General features: G+C 42.4%; 1 protein-coding gene across 2 annotated transcripts; it reads right to left on the bottom strand.

The window, feature by feature from the left end:
* Positions 1 to 1,864: 1,864 nt before the first annotated feature.
* brd1a (bromodomain containing 1a) lies at positions 1,865 to 18,571 on the bottom strand. 2 transcript variants are annotated; one of them, XM_084346370.1, is made up of 13 exons: positions 18,473 to 18,571; positions 15,377 to 16,784; positions 14,856 to 15,024; positions 14,396 to 14,527; positions 14,171 to 14,299; positions 12,215 to 12,527; positions 11,783 to 12,130; positions 7,917 to 8,501; positions 7,464 to 7,605; positions 6,786 to 6,919; positions 5,715 to 5,824; positions 5,149 to 5,303; positions 1,865 to 3,585 (listed from the first exon to the last, which is right to left on the bottom strand). In XM_084346370.1, the coding sequence occupies exons 2-13, from the start codon at positions 16,765 to 16,767 to the stop codon at positions 3,402 to 3,404; spliced, it is 3,792 nt and encodes a 1,263-aa protein (XP_084202496.1). In that variant the 5' UTR covers positions 16,768 to 16,784; positions 18,473 to 18,571; the 3' UTR covers positions 1,865 to 3,401. The 2 variants fall into 2 exon arrangements, with proteins under 2 accessions (XP_084202496.1, XP_084202497.1); XM_084346371.1 differs by having other exon boundaries at positions 14,868 to 15,024.
* Between the last annotated feature and the right edge of the window lie 115 nt (positions 18,572 to 18,686).

Genomic DNA, 18,686 nt, shown 5'->3' with positions numbered 1-18,686 from the left:
TAGAGGTGTGTGGTGGTCCTGATCGGCACTCGCTACAGGTTTGTGAGGTACGTCAAAAAAGCACTAAAGATCAAGCTTGGGAATCAAGTTTTCATAAACACAGCTTCTGAGGCTGTACAAACCCGCCTGAATTCTAAAATCCTACCTTTTTATGTATATTAGTTAGTATAGATTTTTCCACTTGGGCCTGATGTGGAAATTCAGAATATTATATATGAAAGAAGCATCAAAAAATGACCAGAGAGGGAATTTCCTGCAGCTGATATCGACACAACAATAGCTGCATTTCCTGGAGAAAAAGCAGGTGTGATCGCTCACAGGTGAAGATTTCAGCTCATGAAAAATAAGAGAATCCTCAAACTTAAATGGGCTTATGGCACCGCAGGGACTGAGACTTATAATGCCAGATCGACAAGCAGCAGGCAGAGCAGTTTCGATTTATTCTTGGTCCTGGTTTAGGAAGAACACTGCTCCACAACACACTGATGAAGTCCCAGAAAGGGCTGTAAAAACATCATTTTGACTTAAATTGCGCCAAAGTTGTAGCAGTAAACAAGACACAGATTACAACCTCTAACTCTTGTGAGCATTTTGAACAGAGTCAGCAGCTGCTCAGAGAAGCAAAGCCGGGTGGGTCTCTATCAGTCGTTTCTTTTTATTTTATTTTATTAGTTACCAATGAAAGAGATGGAATAAAAATAATAATGAATAAAAGTGGCAGGTAAAAGTAACTATCTTCTACCAGAAATCAGATTTTAGACTTCAGGACATGCGTAGTGCACAACAACCTGGCAACATCACGTCTGCTCCACGCCATACAGCGACATGTCCCGTCACAGTTCATAAGCCAACCCCTTCTCTGCAGCCCCTATTATGTTGCTGGCAACCTATAGGGCACAATGTGCAATGTGTGTGTGGACAATCATCAGCTGAATAGATGAGCAGGGTACGGTGCCATATGGCAGGTGGGAGGTTGAATTAGTGTATGCAATCTGCGAACCATGAAGGACAATTTGAGTCCCTCTTGTGCCCCAGATATGGATATAAAAAAATGTCGATTTAATAACGAACCAAAGTCAAATTCTGAAGAACAATTTAAAGAAAGGTGATAAATTAATTACAGTCTGAATACCGCATTATGACACCGAGATACACTTTGTTAAAACACAAAATGAGGACTCAGTGACACTTTATAATAACCAATGAGTCATTTATAGTTCATTTAACTTTAGTTAATAATTATTAAACTGTTAACAAACAATAAAATGCTTTATAAGCGATGTATGAAGCAACTGTAAAGGTTTATAAACATCAGTTGCAACGTTATAATGGCCATCTAAATAATGTTTATAGAACTGCAGTGTTTATTACCTTTTACAAAGTATTATATATATATAACATCAGTTGCAACTTTACAATAAACAATTGCTTAATAAATGGCTTATAAAGAATTTAATTGATTGTTAACAGTGAAATAACCAACTACAGTTTAAAGGTGCAATATGTAAGAATTGGCATCTTGTTGAAATCAAAATAAAACAAATACAGGGCATTTCAACAGAATAACCAGTAACTGCTGCTAATTGTAGCTATTTTTAGCTAGTTAGCTCAGTTAGACGTGCAGGTAGTGGTCCTGACTGGGAGCATGGAGCACCAGGGGTCTGTTCGTGTTTACACCACTAGCTTGAAAGCTTTGGACTGAGCCCCCAGAGGCTATCTGGGTTAGCATGCTAACATGCTAACTGTCATAACGTCACATCAGGATGTTTTGAACTAAAATTCTAAAACTAGAAATGTCCCATTTATCACTGATGGTTATTTTTAAGTGTTACCAATGTCTCTAAAAACATGAGAGGCACATGTGTTCATATTTGTATCTTTTATTTTTTGCTTTGCTACAAAAAACAGTCCCAGCAATATTTCATATGACCCGATTAAAAAAACTACTACAGTTAAGTACAAAATGAAATATACCAAAACTACCCAATGCTACCCAGCAAAAAATAGGTAATAGTATAAAATGAAATGTCTTGAAGTCTACTACTACAAAAAAAGTTAGAAAAGGTTACTTAAAAAGAAGGCAAGTATCCACCACAAAATGTGCCACTTTACCACAATCAAGTTTGCACGTCTTTCCTCGGATATAAAGTAACGCAGATACTTTACAATAAGTTAACGCAGGCACGTCCTCCTACGACTACAGCGAAACCAAGTAACAGTCAAATGTTTCACATAAAAAATACACTTTACTTTTTTTTATCCTTTTTTGGCAACAATTTCACACATCACACGGGGAAAAAAACAAAAGAAAAAAAAAAAAAAATCAGCGAGAAAACTTCTGGGTAGCAACAATTTTTGGTTTCTTGAGAACAATAAACGCTCCGTGTCCACATCATCAGACTGTCTGCATGAGCTCCAGAGACTTACATACTGTGTCACTGTGTATTCAAACCATATAAATATATATGAACAAAAATATACCAAACTATTTGTTATACAAAAAGGATTAATGCCAAATGGAAGCTTACGATTATAAACTTCAATAACTTAAAAATGGGAATACTTTCATACTTTTCAGAAACATGATATTTTAGCCCTAATCTCCTCAATACTAAGGCTTTTGCATGTTTTTTTTATTTTTCTTGATCATACAGCACTGTCAAAATCGCACTCGCTCCTCAGCGCCATGAATGCATCAAGTATAAATACTAAGAAAACTCCTGTACAGTACCCAATCATGTCAAAACTACAAAATAAGTTAGTGTCAGGCAGCTGTACACATTATTTACAGTTAAATACAAAGGAGGGTATTTGTAAATGCAGATGACCGGGGTGTCAATATGTAAAGGCTTTGGCTATTTAACACAACGGGAAGATTTTTGTCCACTTTAGCTAATTAATCAGCTACTAGATGCTACTTTTTTAAATAACATGTAACAGAAATGATGGTTTGGCTACGTGTCGAGTTGAAAAACGAATCAGCCGCAGCCAAAAAATGCAACGGTCAGTGTGAAGTTCTTGTCCTGACACCGCAGACGCATTTGGTAAGGCTACCAACATTTTTTTTTTTTGCCTTGAAATGATGAATGAAAATGATTGGTGGAGTGAAATAAGAGCAGTCTCTAAGCACAGTCACAAGCCTGGAGGAGGTGGAGAGGAGGAGATAGACACATTCATTTCAGCAGCAGCCGTATCCCGTCGGCACATGGTAGGAGTGTGTGCGAGTAGGAATGGATGAGGAAGAGACACACCACCTGTTACAGCAGGTGCCCAGTAAACATTTGAGTCTCCTGCAGAGACAGAGAGGAGGGGTCGGGGGGGTGTCGAGGAAGGTATTTGGTACAGGAGAGGTACAAGTTTGTGTGTGTGTGTGTGAGAGGGGAGAGAGTCAGTGGGTGTCATCAGTCCACGTCGCTGAGGTCGCTGACTGGCTCGTCCTGCACTATGCTCAGGTGGTTCATGGCGCGGCTGAAGGCGATCTGGACTGCCTTGCGGATGCTGGACGTGCGTCCTTCCATCATTTTGATTTTGTCTATGGTCTTGTCCATTCCCAGAGGAACCATCTTGGATCTAGGAAGCCACTGCCTGAAGGCGAAAAGACAACATCTATGTTACAGCACCTGAACAGTAGATAGGCTTAAAGGCTTTTTCATGACACAAAAAGTAGTTTGTCCCAAGAAAACAACACTCTTTTCACAAGATACATTTAAACATAATAAATAATAAAATGCTGTTTGTTGTAATTGCTATTTTTTCATTCGCAGTGAGAAAACACCCTACATATCTGTCACAGCAACCATATTAGCATGAAACTAAACTGGAATAAAACCACTCCAGCTGAAAAGTTGATCCAGTTATAATGTTGTAATGACAGTACTGTAAGGTCTGAGTTTGTGTGGAAGCATTGGTGAGGTCTGAGGTGGTGCTGCAACGATCAGTCAATCAAAAGAAAGTCTTTTCTAAGCAAAAATGTCAAAGATCCGGGGGTTAAAGCCTCTTAAATGTAAAGATTACTTTATTTTCTGCTTGTTTTTGATAGAAAATGAGAAGAGGCTTTGGGCTTTGGACTGTTTGTTAGACAAAAGAGTTCATTTGAAGACGTCCCTTTGGGCTCTGGGATATTTGATGAGCATTTTTCACAATGCTTGGGGGCATTTTTTAGACTAACTTATGAAAATGATCATTATTTGCATCCCTAGTTTGAAGGTCAAAGATTATCTTCATTATCTATTAATCCTAAGTCTAAATAAAAACAACCATCACATGTTCTGAAAGCCAAAGATGAAATAAAAAAATCACAGGATTTCTGCAGGTATTTCTGCAAGAAACCTCAGCCCTCATTATTAACACTGTCATTCTCTCTTGAGAATGAAATTCAAAATGTGCATAAGTACAAAAAGAACATGACAATTGCAGCTTTCTGTCTGCAGTATCTTCTACCACTGGATTCTGGGCATAAGCATGTTCAGAGCTGTGCTTATTTTTATACACATTCCTACAAGTTCAAGTTGATAAATTCAACACTTGAATGATCGTATGCACCTGTTACACACACATCTGTTGATAAATGAGGGCCCTGGAGAAAACTGCGTCAAAACTCCCACTAAATGGCACAACCTCGGCTCCTGGTATTCAACTCCTGATAGTAACAGTAGTAGTAAAAAATAGTTGTCCTAAAACACTACTGTGAGTAATAAACTGAGTCATCTTCAGTGTGCAGAGCTCTGTGGGACTGAAAGTGTTTCTTTGATAAAACAGGAAAGATAACTGACTCAGTGTGTGCCAGGACACAAAACAACACCGCAGAGGGTTAAATCAACTAATACAAATCTTTTTCTATCCACTTGTTGGAAGTTTTAGGATTATTAAGCTCACTTTAATTATCAAATAATATGATACGTTGATGAGTATTCTTCTCTAGTAGCAGATATAAAGTGTGACACAAAGGCTCCAGCACCATCACCACCGTTAAAGACTGAAAATCATTTCCCCAGCGACGCCAGTCCAGGTGAAATTTTGAAAAACCATTAGTTGTCTCTTGACAATTGATGCCGCGCAGCCACGGGAGAATAATGATCAGCTGACGGACGGGCTGACAGGTTTACCCTTGTCGGCCGCTGCAGCAGTTTAAATCATCCCCACACTCACCAGCTGCGCTTGTTGTCGAAGAAGAGGACGAGGTAGAGTTTCTCTTCGGCTTTGTACTGCATCTGTTCTCCGATGCGGAGCACGTCCATGGGGGGCATGGGGATGGACACCCCGTTGTGCTGGCAGCCCACACGCGGCATGTGGGGGTCGATGATCTACACGCAGCAGGGTGGGGAGGCGGAGGGTGAGAGGGGGGGTTAAGACATGCACGCTCATGAATGCAAACATGAAAAACATACATCCATCCACGGAAGCAATCGAGCAGAGATGTCTGTACTGTATACACACATACAAATGCATTTACACAGGCTTCTTTTTCTCATTTGTCCTTTCATGCTAAGGTCAAATTAACCTGGTTAACAGTGAAAGACTGCCACCTAGAGGAAAACCAGGACATTTTGGAATCAAAAAAGAAACAGCTGCAGTAAACTATCGCCTCTTCCTGCGGGACAAAAGTGTCATAATCAGGTTCCAATGTGCCCAAACGTCAAGAGACGACAAGGAGATGACAGAACACAAAGACTTTAGTCAGCGATTGTCATGCTTTCTGTCCCACAAACACTCACCAAGGCAGGGTAGGAAGGGTATCCACTACATTTGGCCCAAACTAGCTTTAGGGGTTCCAATGCAACTGTTGCAGCACTAGCGGGCATCCAAATATTGCTGTTGCCAACCTCTAAAGAAGCGGGAACAACACCAAACAAGTTACGAGTGGGTTTAAAAACACAGACAGAATCACATCTCCAAAGCCGAGCTGTAAGTGCACACAGCAGATCAGGGTGGGAAATTAACTTTTCGCCGACAGATATTAAAATACACCAGCCACTTTGAGCATTTTATAAGCCAAATATGAATCTTTGACAAGGGAAATGTCTCCAGATGCTGACTGGTCACATGCCATGATGGCAGGAAGAGTACAAAGAGTCACCGCTCGCTGCCAAAAGTCACACCGAGCTGGCTGGTGGCTGCTGTTAATTTCCAACCCTGATTCTCCCTTAATGTGTGTATGAAGACCAGCTGTCTGCAAGTTCTACCAAGTTACACTTTTAGCAGAGAATTAATGCTGAAGGTCGAATGAAACATGAAGCCAATTCTCCACTTTAATAGGAAAAGTAAAAGAACTCTGCACTTTTCACAGCTTCCATAACATGATTTAAGACATTGAAGATTTTAAAGGACCTGCAGACATCTGGAGATATACAACGCTACTTACTGACTGAAACTGAGTGCAACAGCCTACAACAAATACTGTCTTGTTTGAAATTCAGTGAAAGTCAGCTACTGACACTAGCTTAGCACATACATATCAGTATCTGTGCATATGCTCTGAACTTTTTTTTACGCTGCAATTTGAGGTATATTCGACCTTGTTTTTTATTACTTGACAGTCCAGTAAGGTTTTATTGTACTGTTTTCTCATATCTACTGTTTCCTTGATGAAGCAAGATGTTGTAAGATGTCAAATCTCTCGCCCAGGTAAAAATCTTTCAGTATGAGCCTAAAAATATGTAGCAACGAAGTACCAAAACTGAAAATATCAATTAAATATCAATATTTCGCTGTATATTTATATGAAATGGTGGATAATCTGTGTGCATGCGTTCAGATTCTTTGGATACATAATGCAGCAAACTCACCGGCGGCGATGCGCGCAGCTTTTGCAAAGTTCCCGGTTTCGATGCAGGCGATTAATTCGCTCTTATCATCCACAGTGTTTCTCCGGACCAAGGCGGGTTTCCCCTTCCCGCATTTTGGAAGACTGAGAATAGTGCTGAGAACAAAAAAAAGACACACCAGAGTCAACTTTAGAAAAGTAACACCAGGTGCCAGATATATCAAACTCTGTAGGTTCACGACTAGACAGAGACAGAAATATGCAAACGCATTCTTTCAAGGGCAACACATCTTAAATTTCCAAGTCTGTGTGGACAGAATATTCACATTTCACTTGTTTATTTGGGTCACAACACAACATTTTGTGAGATGAGCCAAATAAAAAAGTGAAATGTTTCCCTGAGTTGGATCTTTGAGATGTGCTGCTCTTTCATGTTTTTTTGGAATTTGCTCACTGGCTTTTTTGGGTCCAAAACTCCACTAAGAATCCCAACTGTTGATGCGCGACCTTTTTCTATTCTATTTTATAAATCTCAATCTTTGTGGAAATGGGCGCACATGCTGAAATTAATGCTAAATGAATGCAAAAACAACCTTAAACATCTGTCTGTATATCTTCAGTTGTGCCCGCTCAACCACTCATTAGACCAGGAAGAACAGAAATTAGACAAAAATATAAAATCTTCTATCTGGTGGACTACCTGGTGCTTCCCGGCAGACTGCTACACGAGGAGATGGAGGACTCAGAGGCGCAGCGTCGTCGTGGCTCCACGGGTCGACTGGCTCTACTCGAGTCTTCCAGCTCCTTCTCCTCCTCCACCTCTAGAAAACCACTGGACAGACCTGAGAGGAGAAACAACATCAGAGGAGGCAAAAAGATCTGAATCTGAATCCAGACTGCTCCTGGTCAATGTGGAATGTTTGTGCACCGGCTACAGGTTGTTCAATCTCTGGTGTCATTTAAGAGAGCTGATTTCAAAGAGTATACAGGTGTGATGAAGCAGTTTACCAGCTCATTACAGTGTTTGCACTGCCAGTTTCAGTTGTTAGCAGCAGAGCTAAATATTGCTGTGCGAATGTAAATACGGTCTTGAAGAAATGTCATTCAAATTCAAACATCGTCATTGATGCAGCGCTGTTGTTTTTTCTCTTACCAGTGTCGAGTCGTTTGACGGGGGACTCTCCCTCCTCTTCGTCCTCCCCTCCTCCCTCCTCCTCACTGTCTCTGCTGCCACTGTGCTTCCTCTTCTTGCTGTGCAGTAGCGTCTCCAGCCTGGGTATGACCACCGACAGGAAGGATTTGGAGCCCAGCTGGGCACCGTCTTCATCCTCCTCCTCCTTCTCGCCCTCTTCTTTACTGTCCACATCGTCGGCCGCCTTGTCTCCTTCCCTTGGAGGCTTGTGGGGGCTGGCGGCCTTCGACTTGCGGAAGAGCACCGCGGTGCGGCGGTTGACTGTGCCTGTGGGCTCGGCGAGGGTCGACGTGGCCACCACGCTCACGTCTCCGTCGAGTAAGGAGCTCTGGAGGCTGTCGTGGGAGTAGCCATTGAGGCGTGGGGCAGAGGAGAGCAAGTCTGGAATTTCGCCATCGAACTTGACGCGCTTGCTGGGAGCTTTGTCTTCGCAGTCGGGGGCGGCGTCGATTGGTTTGAGGGTGGGGGGCTCGGGGTCTGTGTCGGAGTGGATGAGGGGAGGGATGGAGTCTGACAGCTCCAGTTTAGGAGGGAGAGACTTGTCTCCTGAAGGGGAGAGGAGAAAAAAAGTTTTACTGTTCAGCTATCATTAAAGGAGCACTATGAACTTTTGGGCAAATTTTGGGACATTTTAAAAGGTGCAATATGTAAGATGTGTAATGAAAACATTGACTTAATTAAAAATTAACTCAAATTATCAATGTGAATAGTTTTGACGTAATGAGGTCTGTGCATTGTCTTGCATAGATATCTACTGAAGTTAGCATGCTAACCAGCTAGCCTTGGCCCAGCTCGGCCTGAAGATTCAAGCTCGTGGTCTACACCAACACTCCCCTGGTGCTCCAAGCTCCCATCCTGGACTGCATGGCTAACTGAGCTAACTTGTTAGAGGCAACTAAAGTTAGCAAATAGCGGTTGATCTAGCAATATACTGCGCCCTATTTGTATTGAGTATGAATTCAACAGGTGGCCAATTCTTACATACGGTACCTTTAATAAGAGGAGAAAGATCTTCAGTGACAAGAGTGAAAAAACTCTTTCTGTTTACTGAATGAACTAAATAAACAAACTGACCTTAAAGGACAACACAATTTCATACTGTTTTACTTTGTTTATATGTGGCGGACCCTGCCAACTTTCAAGCTTCAAACAGTGTTCTGGGGGACCTTATTTTCCTCTGAGAACAGCTTGTTTACTCAGTTATGGTTTGTATCATTACCTCATTAATATTGTAAATAATTCTCCAATACTACAGTGCCCCTCTAATCATTCAAACTGTGGAACAACAGATTACATGTCCCGGTGCACAGGTTGTTTTTATAGTTATTTTTTTTGGGGGGGGGTTATTATTTTTATTTATGTCTTTTTCCTTTCTCTTTCATTCTACTTCCATCTCCTCGTGGTGCTATAGAAATAAAGTATAATAGGTTCTGTTGTGAAGGATTAGCGATGCAAAGAGAGCATAATGAAATCTTTGGCATCCTCTTTTGGAAAAACAATGAACAAAAAGCTATTCATAAAAAGCACAAACATAAACAATATGACAAAGTGACAAAGACAAGAAATATGACCTGCAGTATAACACTATTACCGACAGTAATGCGCTGCAGCACTCATACTTTGTGCTTGCTGACACAGCACATTATCATATGGCTTTTGGGTTTATCATAAAAGTAAAACAAGGCGCTGTTTAGCATAACACTGAGGCACGCCAATAAATAAAGAATGAGAGCAAAATTACTTTTTCCTTTCTTCCCGTTCTTTCTCCTCCCTCCCACCAGCTCATTATAACACTATCTATTCAGGGATCAGTTCCACAGAGAGACATAAGAACGTTGTTAGGATTCAACAGTAACACTTTCTCTTCCGCTGCTGGAGCACAACCATCATCACCTCCATGTAATGCTCAACTTGTTCCTGTCTGCCACTGTGATTCTTGAGTTCACAAAGAGGTTTTCTGTGTCACTGAGCATGTGGAATAATTTTCAGTTACGTAAAGTCTGTGTGAACCATCTACGAGAAGTTGCCCTGTTGAAAGCACATTTTTTAATAACACTCTCTCACAGTTGGAACCAAGTGCATCAGAATGAAATCCACGGCCCTGTTCACATTTGGCATTATCGCACACTTGTCCTGGGCCACACTGAAGAACCGCCTACTCAGCTGACGTACTCCGCGAAACAACAAGAAGCCAACACAACAGGCAGAACGGGTTATGCTCTGTCTGATTTTTGTGAAGATTCAACTGACCATGGGACTAGTAACTGCAATATCTCCAGACTCCCTCAAGTGATTTTAAGACTTGTTGCATGAGGAGAAACTGAACAAACTTTGCAAACAGCTACAACAAATTCTAAATCATTTCTGCCTTCTTGTAAATTCGGCATTTAATGCAAAACATTAAGTTGTTTCTGCCCTGTTAAAAGCTTCAAGTTTGTCGTGGCACGGCTGTACAAGCCTGTCTGCTTCTGTGTCTAAAGGTGCGTCACCTCCACACACACTGTTTCAACTGACAAAGAACAGGTTGTTGACGGCAAACATGTTAAATTTCACTTATACGGTAAACAGAAACTAAAACAGGCTACTTCTATCAGTCTGTAAATAAAGTCCCTAGACTACCTTTAAAAAACGCTCAATTGGGAGACTTGTTGCATTATGAGAGGCTTAATCAACTTTGTGAAACGCTGTCAACAAAAGATTCTCAACTATTTTGGCCTTCGTGTTAATTCGGCATTAAATGCAAAACATTAAGTTGTTTCTGTCCTTGTAAAAAGTGACAATTTGTCACGCCATCGCTGTATCAGCCTGTCTGCATCTGTGTTTAAAGTGCATCACCTCCCAACGTTTAGAAGCTGTTTGAACAACTGATTTCACCATTTACACCAAATTTATGAGAGAGGACATGTTGATGATGTTAAATTTTTACATTTTACAACTACAGTAGACAGTTACTGATACAGGCTACTTCTTTCTGTTAGTGGGAGAAATCCCCAGACTCCCTTAAAAAACCCCTCAATTTTGAGACTTGTTGCATTAAGAGAAACTTCTTTGGCCTACTTGTTCATTCGGTATGTCAAAATGTTGTCTCCGTATGTTCTATTGATGCACATGTATTTTTGCATATAAAACGGGGAAGTGAGATTTAAGTGGTCGTGTGAGGTGCATATCGAGATGCATCAAAATGCCGGGTGTGAACCAACAGGCTTAACTCTGTCAGATGGTGAGACAGATGGTGATACCAAATGTGAACAACCTCTCAGACCATTTGAACACAAAACCTACACTAGTAATAAGATTAAGATATAATGACCCATATATCAAATATATATACTTTATTGGTGCTATAAATATTCCTGATTTTGAGCCAATGACAGCTATTACACATTAACAAATAATATTACCACCAATAATCCTGTTTCATCAGTTAATGACATACTTAAAATTTGGCTTTCTTGATTTGAGAAATAAAAGTTGATGTTCACAATCACAAATACCAAGAACAAACACCAAGAAGTGTGCGCAAATTTCTCAAAAACAGCAGACAGATGCTAGCCTCATGACAAACTGAGCAGGGTTTGTAATGATTATGTGTTAAAGTAGCCATTGAGTTCTGGGAGGCAATAAATCTGAAACCAGGCTACTATTGTAGTGCTGAAAGCATCAAAGACAAATTATGTATGGAGAAGAGCATGTGACTTTGCTCTCAGAGGTTGTGTTTTGGGTTGCGGGCTAATCTCTGACCTTTGACCTGTGCTTCAGGATATTAAGGACATGTGACTCTCTTTTAGTCAAACACAGAACACTCTTTCTAATAAATCCATACGTACCCTCATCGTCTGGAAAATGTCCGTTGGGCTGTGATCCCTCTTCTTTAGGTTTGCCTAGCTCTGAGTGGGAGGCAGCAGCTGATGAAGATGAGGCCGATGTGGAGGCGGTCGTGGAGGACGAGGAGTGGTGGTGGTGGTGGTGGTGATGGTGGTGGTGGGAGGGGTGGACTCTCTTTAAGCTCATTTCATTGCGCACGTCGTTGATGGTCTTTTTGAGTAGTTTTAAGCGCTTGCTGCGGGAGGGGCTGGACTTCATGGCGCAGGTCAGGTCGAACTTCTCCAGGAGCTGCTGCAGCTGCTTGTCCGGAGAAAGATGCTGCCGATTGGCTGGGACAAGTAGGCGATCGACTAAGGAAAGAATTAAATAATCATCAACATATTTTAATTTTAATGATGCATCGGAGAGGCGTGTGTCTTTACTGCCGCTCTTACCGTCCTCCCAAGAAAACGTTGGTGCTGATTTCATTTCAGGAGCTTCTGACAGATGCATGCCACTTTCCGTGTCAAAGCCGATTCTCTCCACGTCTTTCCGAGCTTTTCTCAGCAGGGCCCCGCCCTGGTCTCGGAGGCGCACGGCGGCCCGGTAGAAATACGTGTCCTTTGAGTTATATTTCATGCAATTATCAACGATGAGGTTGAAGTCGCTCTCAAACTGCTCCAAGTTGTTGTAGCCCTGTGCGTCGATGCGCTGACGCATGGTGGAGAAGTCCATTGGGTGCTTGATGTGGTCGAGGTAGTCAGGCACCTACAGGAAACAGAAGATTAAAGATTTTTTTTCCAAACTTACTTTAAAAATTTTAAGCGAATATCATTGTATGTCGCATGTCAATGCTGCAATATGTAAGAAGTGGCCACCTCTTGAATTCATACTCCATAAAAATGGGGGCAGCATATAATCAGAGTAACTGCTAACTGTAGCTGTCGTTAGCTAGTTAACTCCGTTAGCCCAGCAGCTAGCAGTTTGGACTGGGAGCTCAGGGTGGTATCACGAGATAAGGACTGGCTGCTGCTAGCTGGTTAGCATGCTAACCTCATCAAAATTCTTATTTCTTCACATTCTTTGATAACATTGGTTAGTTTTTGAAATTTTTAAACTACAATTATTATATGTTGCACCTTTAATTTAAAGTCCTTAATCAAATATCATTATTTAAGTTACAGCGTCTAACGTTATTCATGTCCGCAGAGGCCGGGCTACATGACCTGACAACAGCACCATCTGAAAAGACTCTAAACAACTTCATCACAACATCTTCAAACTTAGAAACTTGAATGCAAATACAGACACATTTCACACATGCTCAGGCTGCCAAGAAAACAAATAACGTAGTAGTAACGTATTGGACTCCAGAGTCAAAAGCTAACGCCCAACGTGGGGCTCGAACCCACGACCCTGAGATTAAGAGTCTCATGCTCTACCGACTGAGCTAGCCGGGCATGTTAAAGAAGGAACCTTTGCCTTTTTACAGACGTTTGCCTGTGGACCTTACTCTCAGGTTACACATTCATCATACCAGGAAGTCACATTGCTCAACCCTTGTAACACAGGGGAAGGGGGGTTGATTTATACCCTTGTGTCACTGTGACCAGAACCTGACACGGAGCGAGCGAGCAGTCATCTGCTGGTTGTAGTGTTTGTGGTGTGTTCAAGTGCAACTTCTAACGGATGTGTGGCGATACAAGAGAAAACAAAGCGTGGAATTCTTCTCTCTTAGGTCTACGAAGTAAAGCAGTTATCTGGCAACCAGCCAGACAAACAGGTCAAACAAACTATTGCTGTTAAAAAAACAACCGGCTGAGCTAAAATGCAAACCAGCAAATCCAGCTTGAAGGCTTATCAAACCGGAAGTTTTGTTATCTGCGTTTTCTTGGTTGAGCTTGTTTAACACAGCACAATAAACAGCAGCAGTGCAGTACAGCTGCGACAGTTACAAGGAAAGAAAGTTCTTTTTGATAATAGATTGATGGTTTCAGTCATTTTTCAAGCGGGTGCCAGCTTCTTAAGCTTGAGACCAACAACCGGCAAGTATGTTCTTTGCTGCTTTTCTTTGTCATTGATGACAGTAAATGAAGAGTCTTTGGGTTTTGGACATTTGCTTGGACAAAAGAAGCTATTCAAAGATGTCACTTAGAGCTCTAGGAAATTGTGACTCAATTTTTTTAAACAACATTAATCAAGAAACTATTCGGCAGATAATCTACAATCAAAATAATCATTAGTTGCAGCCCTATACCGAAACAAAACGAAACACTCATAAAATGCAATATTTACATCAAGTAAAATGTTGGGTGAATTTCTGGCATTCAAAGGGGGAAAAAACACAAGATTCCTTGTGGACGGACGCAACAACAGAACTTAAAAGTATTTAGGTATCTACTGAAGTTCACCTCAGTGACGTCAACCGGCTGGGTGAAGATCTTGGCCTGGTCTTTCGCCTGTAGCTGATCCAAAAGGGCTCGGAGCAAAATACTGAAGGGAGTCAACTGCATCTCCAGGAGGGTCTCCTGCTGTTTAATCTAAAAAAAAAACGAGCCAAGATGGGAAACATTAAAAGATCAAATTGATTTCTTTATTTTACCTGGGTTAGGTCAAAAGTCAAATCTGTCTCCTACCTCTTCCCTCTTGAGCTTCTCCCTCTTGCGGATGAGCTCCAGCAGCAGCCGGGCTCTCTCCAGGTCGTGTCGGAGGCGATGCCACTCCTTCAGCTGCTCCTTCAGTGCCCTGCTCTCCTCCTCGTTCTGCCTCTGGAGAAGACATTGACATACAAACACGTTAAGGAACAGAAAACTGACAGTACACACCTTTTTCCTATACATCTTCAACAACATCTATTACTTCATGGCACACATCCACATTTAGCAGGAAACTTGCTTGTATACACACAGCACTGTCAAAAACCTTGTTGACAGCTGTAATAACATGTTTAAAAGCATACTAGGAAGAGCATTAAAGGGTTAACAAAGGTGTTGAAAAGATCTGGCTGTATGAAAAGTATAACACATGTTTCAAGTTCTAAAAGCTACTTAGGTAAAAGGCAAAGCGAAGACTGAAAGCCTTCTGTGGTTGACTGACGGTTGAACAAACCGGCTGTGCATTCTTCTGAGACTGCAGGCCTGTCTGGAGGCGTCTGATGAGGGGAAGCCCGTTCCTTGATTGCCTCTTTAGCGTCCAATAATTTAGGACCAGCTCCACAAATGCTTTCTTCTTCTGGATTGACACCTGGTTCATGATGGTTTGTAACCTAGAGACGCCGGCAAGACAGGTATTAGAAGGATATAGACAGAGAGAGAAACCAACAACCAGCAAGTATGTTCTTTCAGAAAACAGACTGTGGGAGCAGTGGCTGGTCACCTTGTGGTCCTGGCTTTAAACTTAACAACTACAGACAAAATTTTAACCAGCATCTAGCACTAGCACTTAACAAAAACGTGTTCAGGTAGGTCACTGAAACTTCTATCTAATCCTGTAACACACAATGTTTGTACATCAACACACATAAGTCCTATCAGTGTCTTGAGAAAGACAGGAGAGCCTTCCTCAATCACAGACCAGGCATCAACTCCATCCCACCAATGATTAAAACTCAGATATACCTGTGAGCAGGAAAAGTAGGCACGGTAGCAGGGGTTTCTTCTTCACTTTCAGGTTCAGGCTCAGGCTTCTTACTCTTACTCTTCTTCTTCTGCTTCCCTTTCGAATGTCCCTTCCCTTTATCCACTTTCTTACATAGTCCATTTTTGGGTTTGGCATCATCGTAAATCGTGAGAGGCCTCCGTACGCACCCGTTAGGCGTGTGAGCTCCACAGTAAGCCGTCTTTTTCACAGAGAACGTGGGCTCTCCCGTTTCCGTCACCTCCTTGATCGGCTCCATCTTCATAAAGAGGCCAGCCTTTTGGGCGCAGCTGACGTGGAAGGCGGTGTAACAGTTGGCTCTGTGGCACTGGATGCACGCGCCGACGCCTTTCTCCTTACAGAGGTAGCAGGTGAGCTTCCAGCGGGCCGGAGGAATGTGGCTGACCCCGTCGATGGGTTCGATGAAGGTGGTGTTGGAGAAGCCCACCTCGGGGACCCAGAGGGCGCACACCACGTGGCCCCAGCGGTCGTCGTCGGTCCTTTTCACCGCTCCACCCTTGTTAGGACAGAGTATGCAGTCTGCGGGCTGGGTGGATGCCTGGAGGCAGTGTCTGCAGAGCCACTGGCCCTCAGGAATGTAGGGCACACCGTAACATTCTTGGTGCACGGCCACGTTGCACATGTCGCAAAACAGGATGGCATTGCTGTTGTGACACTCTCCGTCCATGCAGATGCAGCAGACGGCATCCTCATCGATGGGGGCGTGCTTTTCACCGCACTGGTCCAGACTCTCCAGGTGCAACTCTTTCTCAAAGCGGTCAACTAGAAACTCAAAGACGTTGTGAGAGACCTGACTGACCCCCTCGCCTCTCCGCTTTTCATTGACCAAATCCAGCCAGGCATAGTCTTCCTCGTCCATGTCGTACTCCGTCTCCTCATCCAGCTCTTCCTCCGTCTTCTCCGTGAATTTAAAAAAGGCAGCTGAACGCTTAGGAACTGCTGGAAGATTATATTCCACTGTTCGAAATTTAGGCTCTGGAAGCTTTGGTCCGGCGTTAACACCAGCATTATGTCCTCCTCCCTCTCCAGGACCAGTAATGCCCAGCGCTGCGTTCCTCTTCTCCTGGTTGTTTTTTAACCTGACCGACCTCAGGAGGACCTGCTGCTGCGGTTTCTCAGCGTTCTCCTTATTGCTGGTGCACTCCATCATCTCCTGCACCATGGGGTCATCGTCTGAGATGACGTCCAGCTTGTCATATATGCTGACCCGGTGGACGCGGCCATCTATATCGAACTCCACCATGCGCTGCGCCTGGGCGTAAGTCAAGATCTGCTTGTTGGGGGAAGGCTTGATGGGAGACGGGGGCCTCTGCGGCACCGAAGGCCGGTGCTGCCGAGCTTTCTTCTTCATCTTGACGCTCCGTGTTGCTGTGGAGACGCAGAAAGGGAAAGGAAAAGTTGGAGATGGTGAATGCTGTTTATTAGAGTAGCTGCCATTCAGGGGTAACAAAACACAGACCTTGATAATTTACTGAAACAGTTAGGGCTGCAACTAACGATTGTTTTCATTGTCGAATAACGTGTTGATTATTCTCTCTCTATAAAGTGTCAGAAAATGGTAAAAACGTTGATCAGTGTTTCCCAAAGCACAAAATGACGTCCACAACCCGAAGATACTCAGTCTACTGGAGTAAAGGAACTGGAAAATTTCACATTTAAGAAGCTGGAATCAGAGAAATTCAACTTCCTGTTCTTCTTAAAAAATGACCTCAACCTCAAATGGTTCTCGATTCATTTGATTGTTGAAAACGAATCGATCAAACAATCAATCAGCGCAGCTCTAGATACTGTAACCTGTAGTGTAATCCACACTTATTCATGACTGACATGGTATAAAACATATAATTGAAAAGGCCTTAATCACTTTCTTGAACAACATGAGTAAGGTTATCAAATGACATGCAACCCGCAAGTAAGCCAAATAGATAAAATAGTATAGTATTGACATCTATTACAGCTGCTATAATGTAGCATATCTGCTATATCTTGAGAAATAAGGTATTTTACTTTAATGTACGCCGCACCAAAAGACAGAAAAAACATTGTGTGATTTGAATTTATTATATTTTAAAGGAGCATTATACACTTTTGGTGAATACATTTTAATCAAAAGACAAAGATCTTAAATAAATAAACAAACTCTCTTCAATAACTTCAATAATTTAATGACCGAATAAACAAACTGACCTTAAAGGACAACACTATCTCATACTGTTTTACTTTGTTTATATCTGGCGGACCCTGCCACCTCTCTAGCTTCAAACCTTACTTTCCTCTGAAAACACCTTGTTTATTTAGTTATGGACAACATAAATATACCTGAGTTTGTGTTATTACCTCATTAATATCGTAAACATTACAATTCTGAGTTTGAACTTCTTCTCCAAAACTACATAGTGCCCCTTTAACAGCCACGATGACTGATGCTATGATAAGGTATCCGCTCTACACTGTGAGTCATGAGGTATTTAAGTTTAACCCAATGTTCTCTGCACCAAGTGACAGAAACAGTTTAACACTGTGTGATGTGAATACATTATATTAAAGGTAAGCTAGCTGATTAAGAGAGCAGAAGGATGGTGTGACTTTCACTGCTGTTACTGCCTCAGACTAACTTCCAGTGACTTGATGAGTGTGTTGTGATGTGTAATGTAGTACGTTACAGTTTTGTCAATGAGCTGAGGCATTTAAATGCGGTGGGAGGCGGTCACACACGGCGCTTTCACCGTGACTGCGCCGGAGTTAGCACCTGGCCCTTTGGTGCAGAGACGCAACTGCCCTTTAACTAACGACCAAACAGTCCAAGTTGCTAACAATAACATTAGCTAGCTAGCCAGCTAACTAACTAGCCAGCGGAGCTAGCCACCACCCCCCCACCTCTGAACGGAGCAAATGGCGTCAAGCAAAACAAGAGCTCTTTAAAAAAAAAAAAAAACAACGTTTGTTAATTCAGACACAATGTGTAGCGTTGAACACGCATTTTGCAGATGCATTACGTGCCTTCTCGAGGCCACGGAATAAAACACAGGAATGCAGAAAAACCAAAAAGCACATACCTCGGATCCACGAACAGTTTTGCTAGCAGAGGAAGACGGTAGCTAGCCAGCAGCCTTACAAAGCAATGGCGACACGGCCTGCTAAGTGGCTCTAATTCCGTACACAGTGTTCTCATCCAACGGGCGATACTGGGGTCTTTTCAGATACTGATGAAAAGATGAAGAGGCCTGCTGGGTGCCTGTGAGGTTTCGATGTTAAATCCCACACAGAGCA

This window comes from Pagrus pagrus (assembly GCF_965226575.1).
Source record: "Pagrus pagrus genome assembly, chromosome: 23".
Lineage (NCBI taxonomy): Eukaryota > Metazoa > Chordata > Actinopteri > Spariformes > Sparidae > Pagrus > Pagrus pagrus.
Note: the sequence above shows the minus strand (reverse complement) of the source record. Positions and strands in the feature narration are given on the sequence as shown.

Bases quoted from the DNA above. Each gene is read 5' to 3' on its own strand.
- brd1a (XM_084346370.1), bottom strand. From the start codon at position 16,767: ATGAAGAAGAAAGCTCGGCAGCACCGGCCTTCGGTGCCGCAGAGGCCC. The intron at 7,606-7,916 runs GTAAGAGAAAAA...TTCTCCTCTCAG, and splicing joins CGTCAAACGACTCGACACTG to GTCTGTCCAGTGGTTTTCTA. The intron at 6,920-7,463 runs GTAGTCCACCAG...TTTTGTTCTCAG, and splicing joins AGTCTGCCGGGAAGCACCAG to CACTATTCTCAGTCTTCCAA.